General features: G+C 47.7%; 1 protein-coding gene across 1 annotated transcript in view; it reads left to right on the top strand.

Moving 5' to 3' along the window:
* The window catches only part of KSR2 (kinase suppressor of ras 2), a 291,041-nt gene extending 269,436 nt beyond the window's left edge, over nt 1-21,605 (top strand). The window contains exons 18-20 of the mRNA XM_090063955.1: nt 9,944-10,075; nt 20,619-20,748; nt 21,468-21,605. Of these exons, the coding sequence (XP_089920081.1) occupies nt 9,944-10,075; nt 20,619-20,748; nt 21,468-21,605 (400 nt within the window). The remainder of the gene's footprint in view (nt 1-9,943; nt 10,076-20,618; nt 20,749-21,467) is intronic.
* Nucleotides 21,606-22,051: the final 446 nt, after the last annotated feature.

The following is a 22,051-nucleotide window of genomic DNA, read 5'->3' as shown; positions in this document are numbered from 1 at the left end:
AGCCATGCATTGGCTGCATTCCATCCCATTCAGGAGTAGCATGTGGAGCAAATGTTCCACGCTTCTCTGAGGAGCTTCCTTGGCCAATCCTTTGATGATGTAGACATAGCCATAGTGTCATTTATTCCAGTCAGACTCAGTGTGCCTCGTAAGCTCGTACACTCCCTGGTTTCAGTGAGGTTGGATTATTTCATATCAGAGGATTAGCCAAGCCTACAGGGATGGGTAAGGCCTTTGATGCAATGTTCAGCAACTGCTTATGGGAAGGAAACACTTTCTTATTCCTTTGCAGCCCTCCCACATTTCAAAGACAGAGGATAACAAATTCTCTCTACCTAACAGAGCTTACCCTGCACTTGGAAATGAAATTGATGTATGTGCCCTGAGGTCGTTCCTACCTGTATATTTTTAAAATAGCCCATCATGGAAACCACCCCCACTCTCTGCGTGACTCAGGCCTACTAGAGGCCCCTGTGCTAGGCGGCTGTTGCTGGTTGAATGCCCTATTGTGTTTGCTGTTAGCAGGGCTCTGCTAATGTTCCTATCAAAACCCATCTTCCCTTGTATTTGTTGTTGTTTTTTATTTGGTAGCATAAATTGCAGGTTTCTTCTGCTGAGGGTGGTATTTTGAGAGAGTAGAAAGGAACGGGAGATGTAATTAGCAATGCTATCTGGGCTCCTTCCAGTTGCTGTAAAATGGTTAGATGAAGAGCATCTTGCTTGAACGAAGACTTCTTATTTCCCCATACTAGAGTGGCCATGGTTTGTATTATAGATCACAAGGGCTCCAGTGAAGGGAACCCAAAGGGTTTACAGCATCACTTATTGCAACAGAGCACAGCAAGCAAACAAAGCAAGTGGGAGTGATGAGAGATGGAGAAGGAGCTCAGGACTTGATGAAGAACTGTCATCTACTATAAGTTTGTATAGCAACTAAGTGTAATGAGGCCAACACTTGACTGGCCTCCAAGCACTCCTGTAATGTGAGGGCCTAAGAACAGCAAGCATTGTCCTATATACATGCAGGAGATGGCCAGAACCATACCTCAACAACTTTCCAGCATTGTTTAGTTTCCAGGTTTTGCCTTGGTTTGCCAATAGCACTGACATGCAATCCTTAAGGTCTGAACTAATTCTCCATTTTCAAAGGTATGAAAAAAATCCAATTTTGTGGCTCTATTCCACTGCAGTTTTCTAAAGTGGAACACGTGTGGTGATCTGATTTCTCTTTATCTTTGCTTACAGATTCATCCTACATGAGGGGAGTGGGCTTTCCTGATTTGACTTTTTCACTCATGTTCATGTACAGGCCCTTGAGGCTTGCTGTGATTGCAGCTCATATATGAGTAAGGAAAGGGGCTGATGGCAGATGTCATTCACCAACTTCTTTTATTTTTCCATTTGAATTCTGTTAGGAATTATAGTGGCAGATGGACTTGATCCGTTCCTCAGGGTTCTCAAAATGGCCTCTCATTCCCTTTTCCATTCTTTCCACATGTGGTACAAGAGGTTAATCCTAAAAGCTTCTCAAGTTTTGCCCTTCTAACACTGTATCACAGCTTGTGCTGTATAATTGCCCCTTTACTGAGACCTGTATTGAACCAGATTAAGCCCCCAATATTGCCTAGAGCTGTACAGAGGAACCAGGGATTTGCCTTTATAAATATTGCAGGTTGAGCATCTTCAGAGTATGCAGGCAATTTGTACATGGTCAGAACTTGATGCGTTGGCACAGATCAGCCTTGAGTGCACACAGTGGCAGGTGTGCATGTGCAAATCATTGAAGGCTTTTCTTCAGCAGGAAAACAAGATGTGTTCTTACCCAGTGATAAGTTAACTAACAGCAGGTAAAGATGTCAGCAAGACAAGTCCATTTGTAGCTTTTTCACAGTTCTTAGCAGATCAGGGTAAAAACATTTGGGTTTATCTCCATTTGATAATACGTGTGAAACTCCAAACTGCCTTATCTTCTTACAGTCTTCTCAGATGTTAGTCATCATGTGTTTGTAACATGAAGGAGGAATCCACCTATTCTTGCAGAGACCAGTCCTGAGTTGGCAAGAATGTCAGACGCAATGCACTGGCAGCATAGGTGCATTCCAAAGGGCCCAGCCCTAGCTGAATAATAGCTTTAATATGATCATCTGCTCTGGAGTGACTTTGGTATGAAAAGTCTTAGTCCAGGAGGGAATTTTTATTTATTTTTCCTTGACAAAATATGGTTGCAGTGAGTAGGACTGCTCTGTAATTAGGAAAGGGGCTGGGGAGTTGTGAAGTTTGCAAAGCTCTCCTGCTCTTTTTGACTTTTTTTTTTTTTTTTTTTTTTGAAGTCGATGAGCTTTGCCAAAGTCTGAATCAATAATGCTCATTCACTTTAATCAAAATGGCCAGGTTATTTACAAAGCTAGGCAAAGCTTTTGGCAAGAATCCCATAATCACTAAGTCTGGGATTTAAGCCCTGAATTCAGCCCTGTTCACCAGAAGTCTCCTAACACTAAAACCCCACCTGAACCTGAATGCACCTGAACATCAGAATAGTTTGAATGTGGCCCCAGAGCAGAATTTCACAACTAAATCCCATCCTTGTATTGCATGATTTGGTCAAAGTTTTTAGTCTAAGGAGGAGAGGTAGAGCGTAAACAAGAGGGCCAGGCAGTCCCTAAGAGAAGGGGCCGTACTAGAGCTCACACACTACCCCATTTAGGAAGCTGGTACTCTCATCTTACAAGGCTTTTGCTTCTCAGAGGGCTGCATGCTTGTGCACTGAGTGCTCCTTGCATTGTTGTCTGTCCCTCTCTCCCTCTTTGCCTATCAGCAGAGGCGAGCCATGAACTCAAACTCAGAGTAGGACCTACTTCCGTAGGTTTTTAATTGACCTCAGTGGTTAATAGCAGCTTGTAATTAAGAGCTGTACATACGGACCAGTGAAGTAAATCAAAGCCCACTAGTGGGAGTTGAAAGCCTCCCTTGCATACTCTCACCTCTGACTTCTGGAGCTCAGAAGCATTGCAGCATCACCAGTGCTATTGATTGCCATGGCACACTCCTACGCAGCTGAAATGAAGCAAAGCTGCCAGGCTTTTGGAGTGAGGACAGGAACTTAATCAGCTGAATAAACTCCTTGCGTGGTCCTGAATTTGCAGCACTGTCCCTTCATATACTGTGTTGTGGTTCAGATTTCTTAATAGACCTGCATCTTTGATGGTTTTTCTTACTATCTGCCTGAGGGAGTTTTTGGGGAAAGCCACATAGAGAGAAGGCTGGATTCAAGTCTCGTTGACACCATTGCGCACTCCTTTGACTTCAGGGAAGCTTCTCTTAGCATAGGTGAGGTCAGAATCACACTTCAGAAGTGCAGCTGGCCTCACACAGGCTTACGTAGTCTGGTAACAATGATGAGTTTTCTGGTAAAAATAGAACTTTTCTAAATAAATGACTGACTTTTCTTGCCCTGTTGCACAAATTAATCTAGATAGAGACTAGAAAGGAACAGGAACGGCAAAAGCAACCCTATTGTGAGAGAGCACGTGTCTGTGTGTATGTTGTATATACACCGCCACACAAAAGCACATTAACTTCTTGAACAGCAAGAAGGATCTAAGCAGACAGTATTTGCTTTGGGAGTTTGTAATTCTTCACTGGTTTTGGCTGAAGACTGGAGTAGGAGGAGATGAGAGAAAGAGGTAAGTTAGAGCTGAGCCCAAATGAAAAGTTTCTATCTGGATTTGGATTTTCCTTGAACTCAGTGGGAAATCTTTTTGTTTTATGCTCCTTATAGAATAGGCTTGGATCATGATGTTGTGATGTAAGACTGTCCCTTACCCCTTGGAAACCAGCAAACATCAGAGAAGAAACAGAGATGTTGAAAGTCACCTCACATAATAGTCGTTCCATCAGTCATACCAGCCACTTTCTGCCTTTTAGACAGCACACTACAGCCTGAGGAAGTACTCTTTCCATCAAGATAGCTTTTACTGCAGTAGCTGTCAGAGCAGGTTAACTATGTAATACTGACTTCCTACCCCATGCTGCCTTGGGGAAGGGAGTGGGGGCTGTTCCTTGTATGAGCACACATCTGTCTTCGTGGAGGGGAGACCTTTGCACTCTTTGGGCAGCTGCAGGGACTTGGGAAGCAAGGTTCAAGTAGAGAGCAGTGTTACTTTATTGAGAAATTTTCAAGTGTCAGTGATATCTGCTTAGGTTCCAACTTGGAAGGTGAAAGGGGGAGGAAAACCTACCTGGTACTTTCCTTTGCTAAATGATTGTACTATATTTGTATTGATTTGAAGAGACCTTGAGTAGATAAAGGAAATGACTGCTAGATGAGTTGAGTAGCAGGGAGGCAGGATTAAAGATGAAGTGAAATTCATGGGCTATGGGTTGGCCAGGGAAGCGGCTCAGGATTAATAGTAATGTCAGTGAGGAGATTGGCAAATACATTTACTGGGGCAGCTAATTATAATGAAGTATGACATGACAAGTAGAATTAGAAAGAGGATGGGCCACCCTTTGTGGGTGACCAATTTACAAGCAACATCAGCTGAGTGCTCTGGGGAAAGGGTGTGCGTGAATTGTGTGTGGCCTCTAGGATAGAAAGGTGGAAGTGTGGCCTGGGAAGGCTGACGGGAGTGGCATGGGTGGAGCTGGTAGAGTTGGAATGGGTGGTGAGCTAGCCAAACTGTGTGATAATGCAGGAAAGTCAAGGATAGATCTGTGGGGCCAGCCAGAAAGTGGCTTTAGTTGATTCTATGGGGATTGCCCTTAAAACATGTAGGCATCCAGATTCTCTAAATCAAGGGTCTCATAGCCAAAAGTAATCCAGGCAGCAGCCCATCCATGGAAGCGGCAGGCTCATTGTTTTGGAGAGAGGAATTGTTATTTAGAACACGAACATTGCTTCTCCTCCCTTCTATGGGCCAAACCCTGCCTTGATTACATGGGTGCTTGAAGCAGGGGGAGAAGGGCCCGGGGGGGTTGCATCAAATAGATTTAGAAGGCTTCTTTAGATATTGTTCTTTTGGGTTCTCCTATAAAGAAACAGGAATATCATTTTTTGTGGCTGAAAATAGAAGTTGATCTTCACTGTTTCTGCATTCTGTTTTATTAGTCAAGGTGGATGCTGGCTCTAAGCCAGAGTGAGGACTGGTTAATGATGGTGTCCTAACACAACACTGGTAATCTAGCTGGAGTATCTGAGGTCCTACCAGAAGACAGACCAGGCAATATGACAACATAAAGCTTGCTGCTAGGGGAAAGGAGCGAGCCCTCTTCCCAACTATTCGTTCATATTCAACAAGATGGGATAACTGTCTACAACAACAAGATGGGATAGCAGTCTAAATACTGTCTTTGTCTCTGGCTTGTGAGCCTCACCAGCACAACCTCACACCTGATGCCCCCAGCACCAGAAAGCAGAGCAATCCAGGAGCTGAGCTCAGAAGAAACAGTGTCCCTTCATGCCTCCAGGGGAGCTCAGGGTGCGGTTGCTGAGCTCTCAGGCCAGGTGCCTGACTTGATTGAGATGCATTTGCAGAGCAGACAGTTGGTGCTTTTTGCACGCCCCAGTGCTCACTAGTGCTGACCTGAGTTCAGTTTATTAACTGACAGTTGTTTAATTGCTGTCAGAGATGGCTTCCCTGGGGATTACTGCTCAATTTAATGTGGCATCTGTTTTCAATAAACAGGACTCTTGTGAGGGAGAAGGTTGTGCACTGGGTCCAAAATTGTGCCCTTTGCTGTGCTTTGGCTGATGGATGCTAATCATCTGAGTGCTATGCAAGGCCGGGGAGCTCAGAATTCTCTCCTGGTGCCAGCATGGATTAAGAAATGTCCTTTCAGGCCAGGCCAGTGACATAAAGGTTATTGTTGGGGAGAAGATAGAAGGGTTCAGAGACCCAGTGGATCACAATAGCCATGAATGGGGCCTTGCATGACCTGATGGATAACTGGAACTGGATGCTTCTGACTAGACTTGGAAGATCTATTTCCTTCTGTGCTCCTGCCTTTCTGTCTGACCTCAAGCATGGCACTTTGCTGTTATTACAGTTCATATTACAGCAATGCATTATTGGTTGTCATCAGGGTTCTTTTACTGGTTGTGCCAAGCACCTGGCACAAGTCGGTCCTTAACAGCACTGTGCTTCATTTTCCCCATTTGTAGAATGGCCTGAACGGTGCAGCTCCTCTGCCTAGTTGTAGAGTGCTTTGAGAACTCCTGATAAAAACATATGTTGGGGGCAAGTTATTTTTCCCAAGGTGCTGAAACAGCAAACCCTGAACAGTCATTTCAGTGGGAAGGAACTGAAAGGCTATTCCCACAGTGCGAAGAGCATAAAAATATGTGCAGGGATAAGGCTAAGGGAAGAAAAGGGTAAAAGAAATGCTTATAATTACATCCAGCTTAGCAGACTGCATTATTGAATGATCACATATATCCCAGCACTCTCACATATGTATGTGCGGAATCGGATTCAGAGATTTTTCTAAGCCAGTTCAAAAATGTAGCTGTACGATTCCCATTGAAAGGAATGTGTTATACACCCAGCTCCCTGCTTGGTTTTCAAAATCTCAATAATACAAGCCTATGTTATATTCTATCTACATTGTTCACAGATTCACAGAAGTTTAGGGCTGGAATGGACCTCATGTGATCATCAGGTCCAGCCCTGCAGCTCTGAGCATGAAAGACTGCTGGGGTCAAATAACCCCAGCAAAGTGTGCGTCCAGTCTCCTTTTGAAGATCTCAGGGGTAGGTGCTTGCACCACCCCTGCTGGGAGTCTATTCTACAGTCTGGTCGCATGAAGCGTGAAATTTTTCCTTGTATCCAGTCTGAAACCTTCTTATAGGAGTTTTTGACCATTGCTCCTAGTTTTCCCCTGGGGTGTTTTGGTGAATAGTTGTTTGCCTCGCTCCTGCTGCTCTCCCCTAATATATATGTAAACTGCCACCAAATCCCCCAGAAGTCTTCTCTTTTCTAGGCTGAACAGTCCCATATCTGTCAGCCTTTCCTCGTATGGCTTGCTCTTCAGGCCTCTAATCATACGAGTGGCTCTTCTCTGGACTCTCTCAAGCTTCTCCACATACTTCTTGAAGTGTAGCACCCAGAAGCCTCCCCAGATAAATTTTTCCTCCCCAGATGGAGCACTTTATACTTCTCAGTGTTGAACAACATCTGGTTCTGGTCTGTCCATCTAACTAATCTGTCTAGGTTGGCCTGGATCGTCAGCCTACCCTGATGCATGGCTATACTTCCCCAGAGCTTAGTGTCATCGGTTAACTTTGTCAGTATGCTTTTCACCCCCACATCCAGATTATTGATGAAGATGCTGAAAAGCACCAGTCCAAGTCCCGAACCCAGGGGGACCCCGCTGGCTACCTCCCGCCAGGTTGACACAGATCTGTCTATTAGTACTCTCTGGGTACAGCCCTGCAGCCAGTTTCCTACCCATCTGACCCTTGAGTTGTTGAGCCCATAGTACCCTAGTTTTACCTTGAGAGGCTCATGAGATACCAAGTCAAAGGCCTGCCTGAAGTCCAAGTAAATGATGTGGACCTCATCTCCCTTATCCAGGTGGTGAATAACCTGGTTGTAGAAAGAGATGAGGCTAGTCAGACATGACCTACCCATGACAAAATCATACTGACTGTCATTCAGAATTTTGCCTTCTACTAGCTTATTGCATATGGACTCATTGAGAAATTGTTTGAGGATTTTTCCTGGGATTGAGGTTGGGCTGATCAGCCTGTAATTCCTTGGGTCCTCTTTCCTCCCCTTCTAGAAGATGGGCACAACATTGGCCATCTTCCAGTCTTCTGGGACCTCTCCTGAGCACCACGAATTCTCAAAGAGCTTTGTCAGAGGTCCTGCAATGACTTCAACTAGTTCAGTGGTTGTCAAGCATGGGTACATGTACCCCTAGGGGTACTCAAAAAGGTTGTAGGCATATGTGGGGGAGGAATGGAGGTGCCCGCCAATGCGCACACCCCAGGGGAGGCCTGGGGGCCTATGCTCCACAAATCTGTGTGCAGGTCGGAGATGTCTGCCACTGTGTACTGGGCTTTGTACACTGTTGCAGCTGCCCTGGGAGTGGTGCAGTGCCACATGCCTGCCACCGCTGGGCTGCACTGCACCCCCTGCCCACCCAGCTGCAGGATGCACGTGGCATCATATTGCTCCCAGAGCAGATGCAGCAGCATGCAAATCCCAGCATGCAGCGGCAGCCGCCTCCACCCTGTGCACAGACTGTGGGGCACGTTCCCCCTGGGGCTCTGCTGGGGTGCATGCAGTGGCAGGAGCCCCCCTGCGCCCCTGGCTGAACCACCCAGGCTCCAGCTGTCCCACAGCCCAATCCGGCCGGGGCCCCATTCACCCCAGCCCCTGCCCCTGCCTGTGTCCCACTCCCTCCCTCACCACAGGGGCCTCAATTTACGCCCCCCCCCCACACAGCCCTTTCCCCTCCTCCAGACTTACCTGCCAGAGGTGCTGTGGGGGGACACATGCATGCATGCACATGCTCAGCCCCCACAAATCATTTTAATATAAAGGAGTACATGAGCTGAAACTTCAAGGCAGAAGGGGTTGACTTGTTAAAAAAGGTTGAAAACTCTTGAGCTAGTATGTTCACCACTTTCCAGTGGAGTTCATCTGGTCCTGCTGACCTATAGATATCCAGCCTCTAGCTGTTCTTTCACCAGCGCTATATTGACTGTTGGTAGGTGAGCGTCCCTACTATGACTAGTCTGTGTCATATTTGCATTCAGCAGGCTATCCCTCATAGACTGGTGGGGAGTACAGATGCGAAGTACTCATTCAGGAGTTCAGTTTTCTCCTTGGTGTCGGTGATCAGCTGTCCAGATGCATTGAGCAGTGGTCCCACGTTTCCATTGGTTTTTCTCCTTTTAATAAAACCAAACACATCGCCCCAGACTCCTTCCTTTTCTCCCCACCTTCCACATATAATAGAACTTATTTCCTTGTTTCCCTTCTTCCCTCACCTGTCTGGACAGTTCTGCTCCATTTAGGCTGCCTACCAATTTCCATTTTGTAATACAGTGCCTTATTTCTTCATAGAGGAGGCACAGACAAGTCTTTTCTGCATTTTGCTTGTGTTTCTTGTGTCCCTGTGTACAAAGCTCTTTGAATACATGGGGAGGGGAAAACTGTTTGTTTGAACTGTTCTTTCTTTTGTCTCTGACTACTATATATCTATCAGCATTGGCAGAAGAGTTGCCCAGGGTATCTTTTTTTTTTTCTCTCATGGATCCAGCTTGTGCTGGGCAGAGTCTTCTATGACATCGGTGCAAATTTTCAGGCCATTTACTGAAGTTGATGGAGTGACTCTAGAATTGCACCAGCACAACGGATGAGCATCTAGCCTTTTATCCTCTTTGCCCCTTTTCTTCCTTCTGTTGCAGGGCCTGATCCTATTGCTGTTAATGCCCAAGGTGCAGAACCATGTGGCAATTCCCAATACAGATTGTCACTAGATAAAGTTTTAGCCATCCCTCTCATGTAAAATTTCAGCATGTTGGTTAAAGTAAAGGTCAGGTAGCACTGGGAGAAAAAGGGGCAGCCACCATGCAGGTTTTGTTCACACCGCTTTCCTGATTAACTTCTGTCCTGATTGAACTGTATCTCCCCGTCACTTCCACCTTGGGGCCATGAACAGTTTGACGTGTGCCTCACGTCTAGAGCTTTGTGCTAACTAATAGGGACAAAAGGGAAGCCAATAATTTTGTCTCCACCTGTTATTTATTTAAATAGGATTAAAATCCTGTTTAAATTCTGCCCTGAAATAACCACAGCATAGACCCCAAGGTTTAGGACTCTGCCCTGAAGAGATGAAGGCCTTGTGACCTTAAGCCAGTGATATATGGTCATTGGAAGCAAAGTTGAAATGGCATCTCAGTAACACGTTTGCCCTTAATTCTTTGTCTTCTCAGGAGGGAGAATAAACTGCGGATCCAGAATGGCTGGCTGTGCCACCTGGCCCCAGAAATCATCCGCCAGCTCTCGCCTGATACGGAAGAGGACAAGCTGCCCTTCTCCAAGCACTCAGATGTTTTTGCACTTGGGTAAGTCCGGTTGCGTGTGGTGGGCTGGGGGTGGCATTTCTGCCTGTGGAAAAGTCAGCAGGGTAGCCAGACTCTGCTGTGCTCTGGCGTGGCTGTGACTGTCTAGGGTGACGAGAGGAAAGGGAAATAGAGCCAAAGGAATTTATTTTATGGCAGCAGGAGTTAAATAACTCAGCTGGCCTCCCACACTGACATTAATTATGTGGAACTGAGTGAAACAAGTGTGCTGGGCTGCCGGGAATTCCTCACTGTGGGGGGCACCTACTTGTCTATGAAATGATCCTGCAGTGCAGCAAAGCTTGCAGATTCCTGTGGGCCAGAGAACCCACACCTTGGCAGCTCTCTGCCTGAGAGCGTGGATCTAGATCTTGGGGAAACGCTGGCAGAACAGCTGGATTGGGTCAATGAGTCTGTCTGCTGACTGCATGGACAACCCTTGCTATCACCTCCGGGTTGGAAGAGGCACAGAGGACTGTTGCCTCTGCTGTTCCCTTTGGATCGCAGTGCCATTCACCCAGAATCCCGGGCATCAGTCAATCAGAAGGCTTTTCCCTCCCTTGCCACGGTGTGGTGCGAGAGATGAGAACGCCCCCGCGCTAGCTGAAATGCTGAAAGGAAAGCCAAACCAGTCTCGTAAATTAGAGGTGCTCCATACTGTTTTATCAACTGGACTTGAGTTCCAAGGTTGACCCTTGTCTCTAAGGCACGAAATTGAAACGTCTAGTCTGAACAGTGTCCTCCTTCCTTGGGCAAATTCTAATTCAGAACCCAAGCTCTGGATTTTCTGGTACAGACTGACACCAATTCTGAGAAACTAGATATACTAGCTCTGGATTTTGGTTTGGGCTCCCTTAAATACTTCAGAAGCTAGGTTGTCTGTGTGTATTGAGCAGGACATGAGAGCCCAGAAGAAGTCTACGTCTTGAAGTACTCCAAGATGTTGTCTGCAGTGCTAAATTGTTTAGAATGATTTAAAATGAGTAGAAGTTTGCTGTAGAACTGGGAGTCGTAGGAGAAGGGAATGCTTGAGTATCTGAGAACACAATAAATGATGGATTTCCTCCAGTATGTGTGCTTAGTGAACCAGTTAATCATTCATGCTATTTATCTAAAAGGAAACATCCTTAATGACAGGGGCCCAATCATTCCTATGATAAAATCTTTCTTGAGGCAGACAGAGGGCTATAGGTTTTATCCGTTGGATTAATTTTCTTGCATGCTGTATTGATGGACATTTTAAGGACTGCAGTGTGTGGTGATTAGTTTCTGCAAAGCCGTTATCTGATGAGATATTTCCATCAAAAAATACAGTAATTAAACCAGGCTGATTTTAGTATAATTTAACACCAAAAAATATATTAATGAAGGATCTTATCAAGCTAAGCAAAAGCCATTTGCTAGGGCTTAACATTTTTATTGGGGAAGCTTGCTTAAAGTGACAGCCAGTTTCATTAGAAAGTTTTCAAGTTTGGTTCTTTCTGACTTGTAATATCCTCTGGGAAGCTTGGACATGCCAGGCTGGATCTTCAGCTTGGTGTATATTGACTTTGGTCAACATTTCCTGATTAACTGCAGCTAATATCTGGCTTACACATTCTTTCCCCCGTGGGTTTTGGGATCAAATCTTTTGTAAGGACAAAAAGTGGCAGCAAGCAAATGTTTTCTTAGGCCTCGTGAAGGCAATTGCTCCCAACCTTATAACTTTCTCTCCCCTTTCTGCTCCCTTCTGCCCACCATAATGGAGGGTAGCACCAGTCCTCCATTTGGTGAACATCAAAATACAGATCTTCAGATGGGGTCAACTGTTATCGTTTTATTGTTTTCAATGGAGCTGAACAGGAGAAGCTTTGGGTTTTGCTCAGTTTCTAGTTCATTAGAAGTTTTTGTTGGTCTGCAAAGAATTGACTGAGATGCAGTAGGAGACTACCAGGATTTGTGGAAAGCACAATCATGGCCCCCTTTCCCTAGGCTATTGGGAATGGGGTAGTACAGGTGCTGTTATGTCAGTGCTGTACCATTTCTCTATAGTGCGCTTCTTTGGGGCCACATAAGCTTGACCTAAGGGCTGCCCAGTGACATAAGTTCTTTGCAGTGTAGCTCAGGATCTAGACCTTAATCACTTGGAAAAGAACATGGTGTAGAAAAAGTTTTCTGGAGAAGGAAGCTGAATAAAAATGTAATTAAGACCTTGGTTAGCAGAAGTTCTTAATTAAAGAGAAGGAAAAATAAGGAATGAAATCAATCAACTTAGCAAAGTCAAAAACCAAAGGGTTGCCATCAGCTCCTTGTTAGTAATTATCTTATCGTATATGTTCAGCCTTATATAGTGAAAGGAATAATTGAGCTACAAAAAAATTAATTAAAATTTGGCTGTAGCCATCAAAATAACAGAGGCAACTGGAAGGTATATCCAGGAGGTGAAAAGAAAACTCGGGAAACTGAGTTAGCAGAAAAGTCCCCCTGAAAATTCTCCCTGGAAGGTGCATGGTCTGCCTGTTCAGGAAGGTGGGGAGCTGTGAGCATGGGGTCTGATAACTACTTTGCATCACTGGAGTCATAACACATGAATCCCTGACCATCAGCATTGACTCTCAGCGAAGCTGCAGGGAGTGCAGCTGCCTGTTTGACAAGCGGTGGGCAAAACGCAGCCCACCAGGCCATTCTGTCTGGCTCGCGGGGCCCCTAAAAAATTTAGAAAATTAGTATTTATCTGCCCTGTCATGCCGCCCTTGATGGCTTGCCAAAACTCAGTAAGTGGCCCTCCGCCCGAAATAATTGCCTTCCCCTGTGTTAGACACTATCTTCCCCCATGTGACCAGTACCTGAGCTCAGAGAGGGGAACTTGTTTGCGTTTGCAATCCATGTTGTGCGCAGAAAGCCCAGAAACAACCCACATATGACAACACCAGACCGATCTTAGTTCAGCATGCTGACTTTCCAGGCCTTGCAGAGCAAAAGTAGGAATGTAAGTTCAACTCCCTAATTTGGGGCATGTTGATTTTTAGGTGTCCAGCATGATACACCTGGGCCAAATTGTCAGCAGCCGTGCAGCATTTGGTCTTCCTGCTGGTTTCAATCAGAACTGTGGGTCCTCAACACCCTAAAAACCAAGCATGTCAGGCTTAGTGCCTGAAAACAGAGGCATCAAAAAATGAGGGAGGACAGTGTTTAAAAAATCAAGCCTTTGCTATATTGTGCTGTTTAGTCAAAGCATCTTACATAAGCTGCTTATAGACGTTAAAAAACCCAAAAACAAACTGTTTTACTGGAAGAAGCAGCATGGTTGCTTCGACCCGGCTCCACTGTGTCTGTATAGATCAGGCACTTCAGCAAGGCTTTATGGTTCTTTTATCTAATAGCTGATTCAATCAGCTATTAGATAAAAGCGCCAAAATAGCTCCACTAAATCACCCAATCCATACAGATGTTAGGCGAACTGGGTCCAGTTAACATAATGCCTCTTCTGTGTGGGTGCTGGGCTTGGCGCGGGAATGCACCCAGTTTAAAGTGCTGTTTTTTGTCGAGTTTTGGGGCAGCCATAATGATCAGCATTTGTGTTAGTCATATCTTATGGGATCCTTTAAGCCAAGCCTTTAGTTGCTCCAAATCTGAAGTCCTGCCCTTTAGGCTTTCTGCTCATGTGACTCTCACTGATGAGAGCAGTGGTGGATTAAGATGTATTGGGGCCCTGGGCAAACAGAAAACTGGGGAGCCCCACCAGGTAAGGGCAAGTTCCCTCTGTGCCTGCCAGGGGGCTGCGGCTGGGCACACCCTGTCTCCGCGGCAGGTGTGGGGCGAGCCAGGGGACACGAGCACTGCTGAGGTGAAGGCGGCTCAGCCCTGGCCCAGCCTGGCTGGAGGGTGTTATACAGCTGCGGCTGTGGTCCCCCAGTGCTGTGGGATGAGCCAGAGCTGGGGCAGCCTTGGGGGTGGAGAAACGGAGCACAGGCTCTGCACTACCTCCAGCTGTCTGTCCACCCTCTTCCAGCCTTGGCAGGGTATGGTTGTCCTTTTGCCTCCTGTTGCAGTGGCACCGTGCTGGCGGCCACCCACAGACAGCGGGCTGGTTGGCAGCAGATGATCTTGGGAAGCTGCAGGGAGCCCCTTGCCTGCCCCTGGCCCTGGCCTGGCCAGAGGCGAGGAGGCGCTTGTTGCCTGCCCTGGATGCCTGCCTGGGCCATGCTGCCGCTGGTGCCCCAGGGGGCCCCTAATTAACCCACCCCTGGGTGTGAGTAGGTGGCATGGAAGGCTTTTAATGTCAAACCCCTAGTAAATCCGTCAACAGATCTCCTCCAAAGTGTTGATAGCAACCATCACTGTTGTAAGAGAGAGGTCTGCTTTACATCTTAATGTAACTAGCTCAGGAGGCTAGGGAAGGACTTAACCACAGTGGTTATATTGGGTATATCTTGGGGCCAAATGTTCTGATCCAAATCACTTACCATGAGTGGGGGCTTTGGCCCTGGTACTAGGTTGATGACTGGCATGCTAGAAACATATAGATAGACCTACTTAGAAATAAAGTTTACTTTTAGACTGGGTGTATTGAACCAAGTATATGTAAATAAGTTTCACTAGAAACTCTGTCACTGGTGCTGCTGGGCGTCCATTCTCAGTCCATTCCAAATGCTTTAGTAAGTAGAGATAAAAGGCAAAGGGTCAGTGGCTGCAGAAACTAGTGGCTCTTCCTCCAAAAACCCACTTTGTATATAGTCCACAAAGCCAGTCAGTCTTAGTGAAATAGTCCTTCCTAAGACACATGATTTCAAAACAGGAACGTTCAGAGCCTGAAGACTGACCCTGTGAAACCTTCAGAATAATCCCAAGAGTTCACTTATAAATATGGAAAGGTTACTTCTCCACCTTCTAGAGGATGAAGTCCGATGAAAGGGTGGCAGGGAACAAGGGCAGCTGAGGTGGAATCTGGCTGCTATTGCCTTCTTCTTGGAAGTGATGATAGAGGTTGTCTCTGGCCAGGTTCAGCAGCGAGAAGCTCAGGCAGCTGCTGCAGAAAGAGGAAGGCTAGCATCTGTGCTGTCTCTCCCCGCTCCTCCCTGCCACCATCTTCTTCAGGGAGCAGAAGACAGCAGTATTGGTGGAGGAGTAAGAAACCTAGTCTGTGCGTGTGGCTCACAGATACTTTACAACTTTGTAATTCAACTCTTTAGTTACAGTTTTCCAAGTCTCTACCTGCAGTTTAGCTGGTAGAGTTGTCCGCTGGAGAGGAACTCACTCTGGGACGACGGGCCGCATTTTCAAAGGCCTAGATCTTCCTTTCACACTGGCTGATACTTCTCATTACCCTGTCAAGAAGCACTCCCTTTTTCTTGATAGATTTCTGTTTTTCATTTAATACCTGAGAGATTTAGAGCATAAGGCTGTATTTCTCCCTCCCCCCTCCCTGAACGTATTTTGCATTGTGCAGTGATTGTTGCTGTCATGGACAATATTTTTTCTTCTCCCCCTCAAGTCACGTCTTGGTGAATATTATAAATGTGAAGCAGAACAATAGCCATGGACACGGCTGTCTGTCTCAGGGCATTTTTGAAGCAGAAGATTGATGTCTCTTGAAAGTATGAGGGAAGTGGTTGAATTGTCTGCAGTTATGGGGGTGAGGAGAAGACATTGGCTGCTTCTACCAGGTCTAGAGGAGGTGTATCAGGCGCGTGGCCAAGTGCACAGATATAACAGCATCTTTTACTCCTAAGCGGCAGGTGAACTTTGGCTCAGCCTTGGAGCTGCTCTAAGCTTTGCTGGTGACTGAATCAGTTTGTTGCCTGTGGGAGAGGGAAAAACAAAGGTGGCTTAAAATCTCCTTAGTCTTCTGTCAAACTGAGCCAGAGTTGAAAATGCTATCTAAATAAAATGCCTGCAGACCTTGTAGTTGAGCTCAACATAAATCCAGGAGGTGTGGGCTTCCTAAACCAAACATCATTTCAGTAGGCTGCTTACTCTGAAATGTTATGAAGTCCTGATCTGTTCAGCAGGAGGATCCAGCAAGTGTTTCTTTCCCACCATCTGGACTCTGTCCAAGATGACCCAGTTGCCAGAATATCCCTGTTTCCTGATAACGCAGTTATGTCCTGTCAAAACAGACAGCAGCAGCAGCACCCCCAAACAGTGAGGACTGTACAGTAACATGAGCTGCCTGGCCCTGGTATGCGAATTATTTGCAGTGCAGAGTTCCTTGGTTACTTCGGGAAGCCCAGTGGGTTGTTCCAGAGTGATGCAGGGGCTGGATTCAGCTCACTGCAGCGTACATGGGACCTGAGCTAAAGAAGTAAATGGGATGTGGATTCTTCCCTGCCCCCTCTCGCCTTGGTGGTGGCTGATCCTTCCCGTGGCAGGCCAGTAGGGGGTGCTCCTGTGCTAAGACACCTGTCCCACTGCACCCCACCAAAAACCAGGCTTCAGATGCCTTCCCAGGGACAGCAACTTCTGGTCAATCCCCTTCTTGAAGCACACCTGCGAGCCTGGGGTACCGCTACCACCACCCAGACTCAGGCCTTTATCTGGGCCCTGTGCCACCTGGGATACACAGGCCCTGTAGACCTTGGGATTGTAGAGTGCTTTTATTAGCCTGAAGCATAGAAAGTAGCCTCTCTTAGACAGCCAAGCAAAGGGAGCAAAAAAGGCTTGCTCAATTCCTCTCCCAGCAAGAGCAAGTACCACCGAGCTTGTTATAGCAGACAGCATTATTGGTTAAAGAGGGTAGGCTTGGGGAAGGCTACAGGTAGAGAAGTGTCAAAGAATAACCCAGAGTAAACAGTACTGTTTAGTAGCCTTTTGCAATGCCTCTACATTACAGTAAGCTATATTTCTAGATAGGTTTCAGGTAAGTTACTCATAAGTATCACCCAGAAGCTGATTGAGCTTCCTCTGGAAGCAGGCAGTGTATTGTGTGTCTCTCCTCTCTCCCCCAGGATGGGGGGACCCTTAAATAACTTTTCTGACCTTACCTTCAAGAACCAGTCAAAAGTAGGTGTTGTTCGATGCCAACCAACCAATTTAAAAAGTATCACGGTCACCTAAGGGTGTGACATGGCTCAAGCACCTGCCCCCATGCCATGAGGTCAGTGCTTAAAACAATAGAGACTAGGTTCACTTCCCCTGCACCTGCTTGAGGTCACATAGTAGCCATAACCCAGGGCAACCAGGTTGACAGACAGGTGAGGGGACAATGACAAAGGAAAAAAAACTAATAAAAGACTAGGATGGGATTCTTGCATGCCTTGCAGTAAGGAATAAGGGATAGGGTGATGGGGCTTGCATCACAGTTCAAACTGTTAGGAGTCAGGGCAGCAAGCAGGTGAAGTTGCCCCCAATTGGCTCTGGTTACCAAGAGGGTCTGACTGCCAGTAACTTAACTAAACCCAGCTGGCCATTGTCTGTATGGGAGCGGCTGCCTGCTTAGAAGCAGCGGTTCATTCAGAACTCAGCAGAACAGACGCGACTTTGGCTAGCCAGCCGCGTCCAACTCCTTGGTCTTAGTTTTGTGATTCTCACCCTTGATTCCTGGGTCCTGCCTCTACATTCCTAGTACCCTAGGTCCTGCTTCCCTGGTTCTGGCTCCCTGTTCCTTGAGTCCTGCTTCTTGGCTTCATCCTTGTTCATGGTTTCTGACCCTTTGTGCTTCCAGACCGCCTTGCCAGATCCTAACCCCATGTGCTCCAAACTATAATTCAGACCCCTGTCCTCTGACAGCAGGCTCCCGGCTTAGCTTGGTGATCTCCCATGTCCCAGCCCCATGTAGCTGCCTACTTTGATCCTCTGAGTAAAGGTTCATGTGCATCCCTGCCTCCTATTGCTGAGTCCCCTGGGCTTGTGGTTCTACTCAGGGTGACTGTCTAGGTCCTGGTCCTATACAGACTTCAACCTCCTGATTCCCTGACTTTAGTGTGGACCCTTGCTTCCTTGACCTTGTCTATTACTGATTCCCTCATGCCTCTTTTGAAACAGTTGGCCTCTAAGGCGCTACCCTGCCTTACCTTCTGCCTGACTTCAGACTAACATGGCTAACTATCCCTCTGATCCCCAGGGTTGTGACCCTCTATAGCAGGGGTGGGCAATTATTTCGGCTGGAAGGCCTCTTAAAGTGAGCTTTCAAAGGCCACGTGGGTAGGCCTTCCCCTTGATAGTTGCCCCATCCCTTGCTTGCCATCTGGGGACCAGAAACCCTGCCCCTAATCCCTGACCTTTGCCACCAGAAATCCCTCCCCTTGCCCCCGGAAATTCTCCTTTTGGGAGGGGGGGGGGTTGCTATCTTGGAACCAGGAAAAAACACAACAGATTGTACACTAAAAGTCAAACACCGACTATAACGTATTTTAACTTTATTACAAAAAATATTTTTGTCATGATTTGTGTTTGTATACAATAACTCAAAAATAAAGTCTTAGTTTTGTTTAGTGTGTGTGTGTGTGGTGGGGTGTGTGCATGTGTATGGTGGGGTATGGGAGGGGGTGTGCTTGTGTATGGGAGGTGTGGGGGTTTGAGGGGTTGTGGCTGTATGTGGGGGGGCAATAGGGTATGTTGGGGGGTGTAAATTTGGGGGGAATTGTGGGGGCAGGGTGTGGGTGTATGGCATTTGTGGGATGTGGGGGGAGGGAGGACCTCCTCTCCATAATGCCTCCTACGGTGCACAGCCTCTGTCGGTGTCAGTGGTGGTGGCAACAGCAGCAGCAAGTGGGGGTGCTCGAGGCACTCGTGCCCAGCACAGGTGCTGCTGCCCCGTGGCACACGGCTCCAGCCAGCACTGCACATCGCAGCAAGGAGCGTAATCTGGCCAGGCCGCCTCTATCATGTGTCACTCTGTGCAGCGCACATACAGCTTCCAGCATTCGTGTACCACTGAGGGGAAGCTCCACGCTTCAGATCTAGCTGTCTTTCCCATCCCCTGCCACGCGGGTCCCAGGACTCTGTGGGGAAGCAGTGGCTGGGGCTCCCCTCCACTTCTGGTGGAGTCCCAGGAGCTGTGCAGCAGGAAGCAGTGAAGGCAACTGGCTCCAGCGTATGGAGCTTCTCTCCAGTGACATGAGTGCCAAGAGCTGCATGTGCAGGGCGCAGAGTGCTGTGCGATAGAGACAGCTCAGCCAGGCTGTGCTTCTCACTGCAATGTGCAATGCTGGCTGGAACTGTGCGCCGCCAGGCAGCAGCACTTGCACCAGGCATGAGCACCCTGAGTGCCCTTGCTTGCTGTTGCTGCTGCTGTCGCTGGCAGAGGTTGCGCACCTTAGGGGGAATATGGTTGGGTCCTCACCCCCCACACACACACCCTGCCCACCGAAGCTCCATGCAGCCCACCTCCTGGTGCGCAGTCTGTGCTGTCACCAGCCCTAGACCCATGCTCCGCACTTCTGCCCAGCTTCAGCTCCTTGCCCCCAGCACTTCCCTACTTGGTGCCTGGAGCGAGCCGGACGCCAAGGAAGCCGAACAGCCCCACCCAGAAGCTGCGTCAGGCTGGCCCAGGCCCTTCCGCACGTGAGGGTGGGAGCAAGGTGCAATAGGGTACGTTGGTGGGGGTGTGTATACGTAGGCACCTCACTCCCACTCATGGATGGAAAGGCTGGATGAGGTACAATTCCTGGTGGGTGACACGGGCTGGATGAAAGTGCTTGGCGGCAGCCATATTTTGACCACCCTTGCTCTATGGTCAACCCTGACCACCTGGGTCCCAGTTGTACCCCTGATACAAGCTCTCTCCAGATTTCTTCCACTGGTCTGTTGTATTCTCTCTGGGGGCAAAATAAAGAAGTTAAAGCAAATCCTTGTCCCTCCTGTTTCTGCAGAGCTGTCTTCCCCATCCAGCTGGAGCAGGTGGCATGAATGTAAAAGATAGCCAGCAGCTGTAAGGCATATTTACCCCCTGCATTATCTATTAAGCTTCTCCACATGCGGCAGGTTGAACCACTATTGCAGCACTGCAGGAGTCCCCCACTTGATACGGCAGGCTTGCTATTCAGTATATTTGTGCCTCCCATCAGAGAGGTCTATTCTGCTCTTAGGCAGCCAGATTCTCAGCTGGTGTAAATGGGAAGCTATGCCAATTTTACACCAGCTGAGGTTCTAGCCATTATATGCTGGAAGGGGAAGGCCAAATAACAAAGCCAGGACAAGAGCAGACTGTGATTAAAATACCTCGCAAATGGGAATGTGGGGCTAGCTGTCAGGCAACCTGAGTTTTCATTTGGAGTCTGCCAGTAACTTGTATGATCTTGGTCAGGTCACTGACCCTGGTGTCTCAGCTTCCTGATCTGTGAAATGGGGATAATATCTATTGTTGTAAAATGCTTTGAAATCCCTAGATACAGGGCAATATCTGCATAAGAGGGAGAGGAGGAGATTGTGGAGGGTAACATACATTCTCGGAAAAGTGCCTCCTTGTGTACCATGACCATTGAACAAGGAAAGTGCCTTGCAGGGCCTATCTTCTCAGGGTGGATGTGCAGGGAGATCACGTGGACACAGGTCCCCTGTTCAGGCTGACCTCACAGTGCATCCATGGCATTATGTTCTGAGTCCCAGTGCTACTGTCTCCCAACAGCACTATCTGGTATGAGCTGCATGCACGGGAGTGGCCTTTCAAGACGCAACCAGCAGAGGCAATAATATGGCAAGTGGGCAGAGGGATGAAGCCCAACCTCAGCCAGATCGGCATGGGCAAAGAAATATCGGTACGTGATGCCAGAGAGTTTTAGGCCTATTGATGCAGGGGGGAGGGGGTGAATTTGCTTCAACTGTGACACAGTGAGAAAGTATTTGTTGATCCTCCAAAAATCACAATAGTAGGGGTGGCCACAGGAAATGCCCAGTGCTTTGCTGTGCCAGGGGCTGATGTTCACATCCTGCTGTCTCTGGCAGAATAGACGGTTGGTGCAGTGAGGCCCAGCAGCCCTACCTAGGAGGGGTAGGGCTAGAGTTCTGGCCAGCTCTAGATGACCCTGACATATTTTTGATGCCCTGTCCAGTTCTCCTTGGCCAGTAAGAGGAAGCAATTAAAGCTAAGGGGTAGTAATGGGGAGAGCCTCAGGACTCAGGAAGATGATATACATTCTTTCCTCTCCCAGCTGCAACACAACTGCTCAGGTTCCCTGCATTTACCTAGTTTCTGTAGGGCCTGGAAGAGCATACCTCCTTGGAAGATCGCTACTACTGCCCACACCCCACTTCTGTAAGACTGTGTTGTTAGAGATGGGGTTTGAGCTACTGAGTTTGCACTAGCAGCTAAAGTCTGTCAGTTAAGCAGCTCGTGAGTGTCTCTTGATCTCCGAAGTATGCAGGTGGAGCCTGGGATTTGGTTCAGGCTGGTCTCTGTCTGCATAGGGACAGAGCCAGTCAAGTGAGGGAGAGGGCTGTTTCTGTTGTTTCATTGCTTTTCCTGTACATGCTGCAGGATATCCTTCTCTTCTGTTGGGCGTATGAACAGGAGGAGAGACCCACCTTCACCAAGCTCATGGAGATGCTGGAGAAACTGCCAAAGCGGAACCGTCGCCTTTCCCACCCTGGTCACTTCTGGAAGTCAGCAGAGTAAGACTCCTGCTCCTCTCCCTGGAAATCCATAAGTTTGTTTCTTACTGTCCCTGGTGCTGTAATCAGAGCCTCACATGAGCCTGCTAGCAATGCTGCACATTAGCGTTGCAGTGATACAAGAGGGAATTAGGGCAGAATTAACAGGAAAACCATTCCGCCCATCCCACCTCAGTCTGGGTATTTCCAACAGTCACAGTCCCAAGGATGCTGCTGCCCCCATGCTGGGCTAGGAGAACAATGTCTCCCTAACACAGCAGTTCCTCGACTGCTGTCCACTGGTGATGCATGGAGTACAAGTTGCCTTGGAGCTGGCTGGTCACGTGGCACTAGCTTTTCTTGTTACCAGCCGCTTCTATGGATAAGAATCCTGGAGGGCTTTAAAAGCTGTTGGAAACAAGGGTTGGAGCCAGTTTAGTTGCCTCCACTGGAATTGTGTGGTCCATGGAG

Source organism: Crocodylus siamensis, chromosome 9 (genome assembly GCF_052110815.1).
Source record: "Crocodylus siamensis isolate JL-2025a chromosome 9, ASM5211081v1, whole genome shotgun sequence".
In the NCBI taxonomy this organism is placed as follows: domain Eukaryota; kingdom Metazoa; phylum Chordata; order Crocodylia; family Crocodylidae; genus Crocodylus; species Crocodylus siamensis.
Note: the sequence above shows the minus strand (reverse complement) of the source record. Positions and strands in the feature narration are given on the sequence as shown.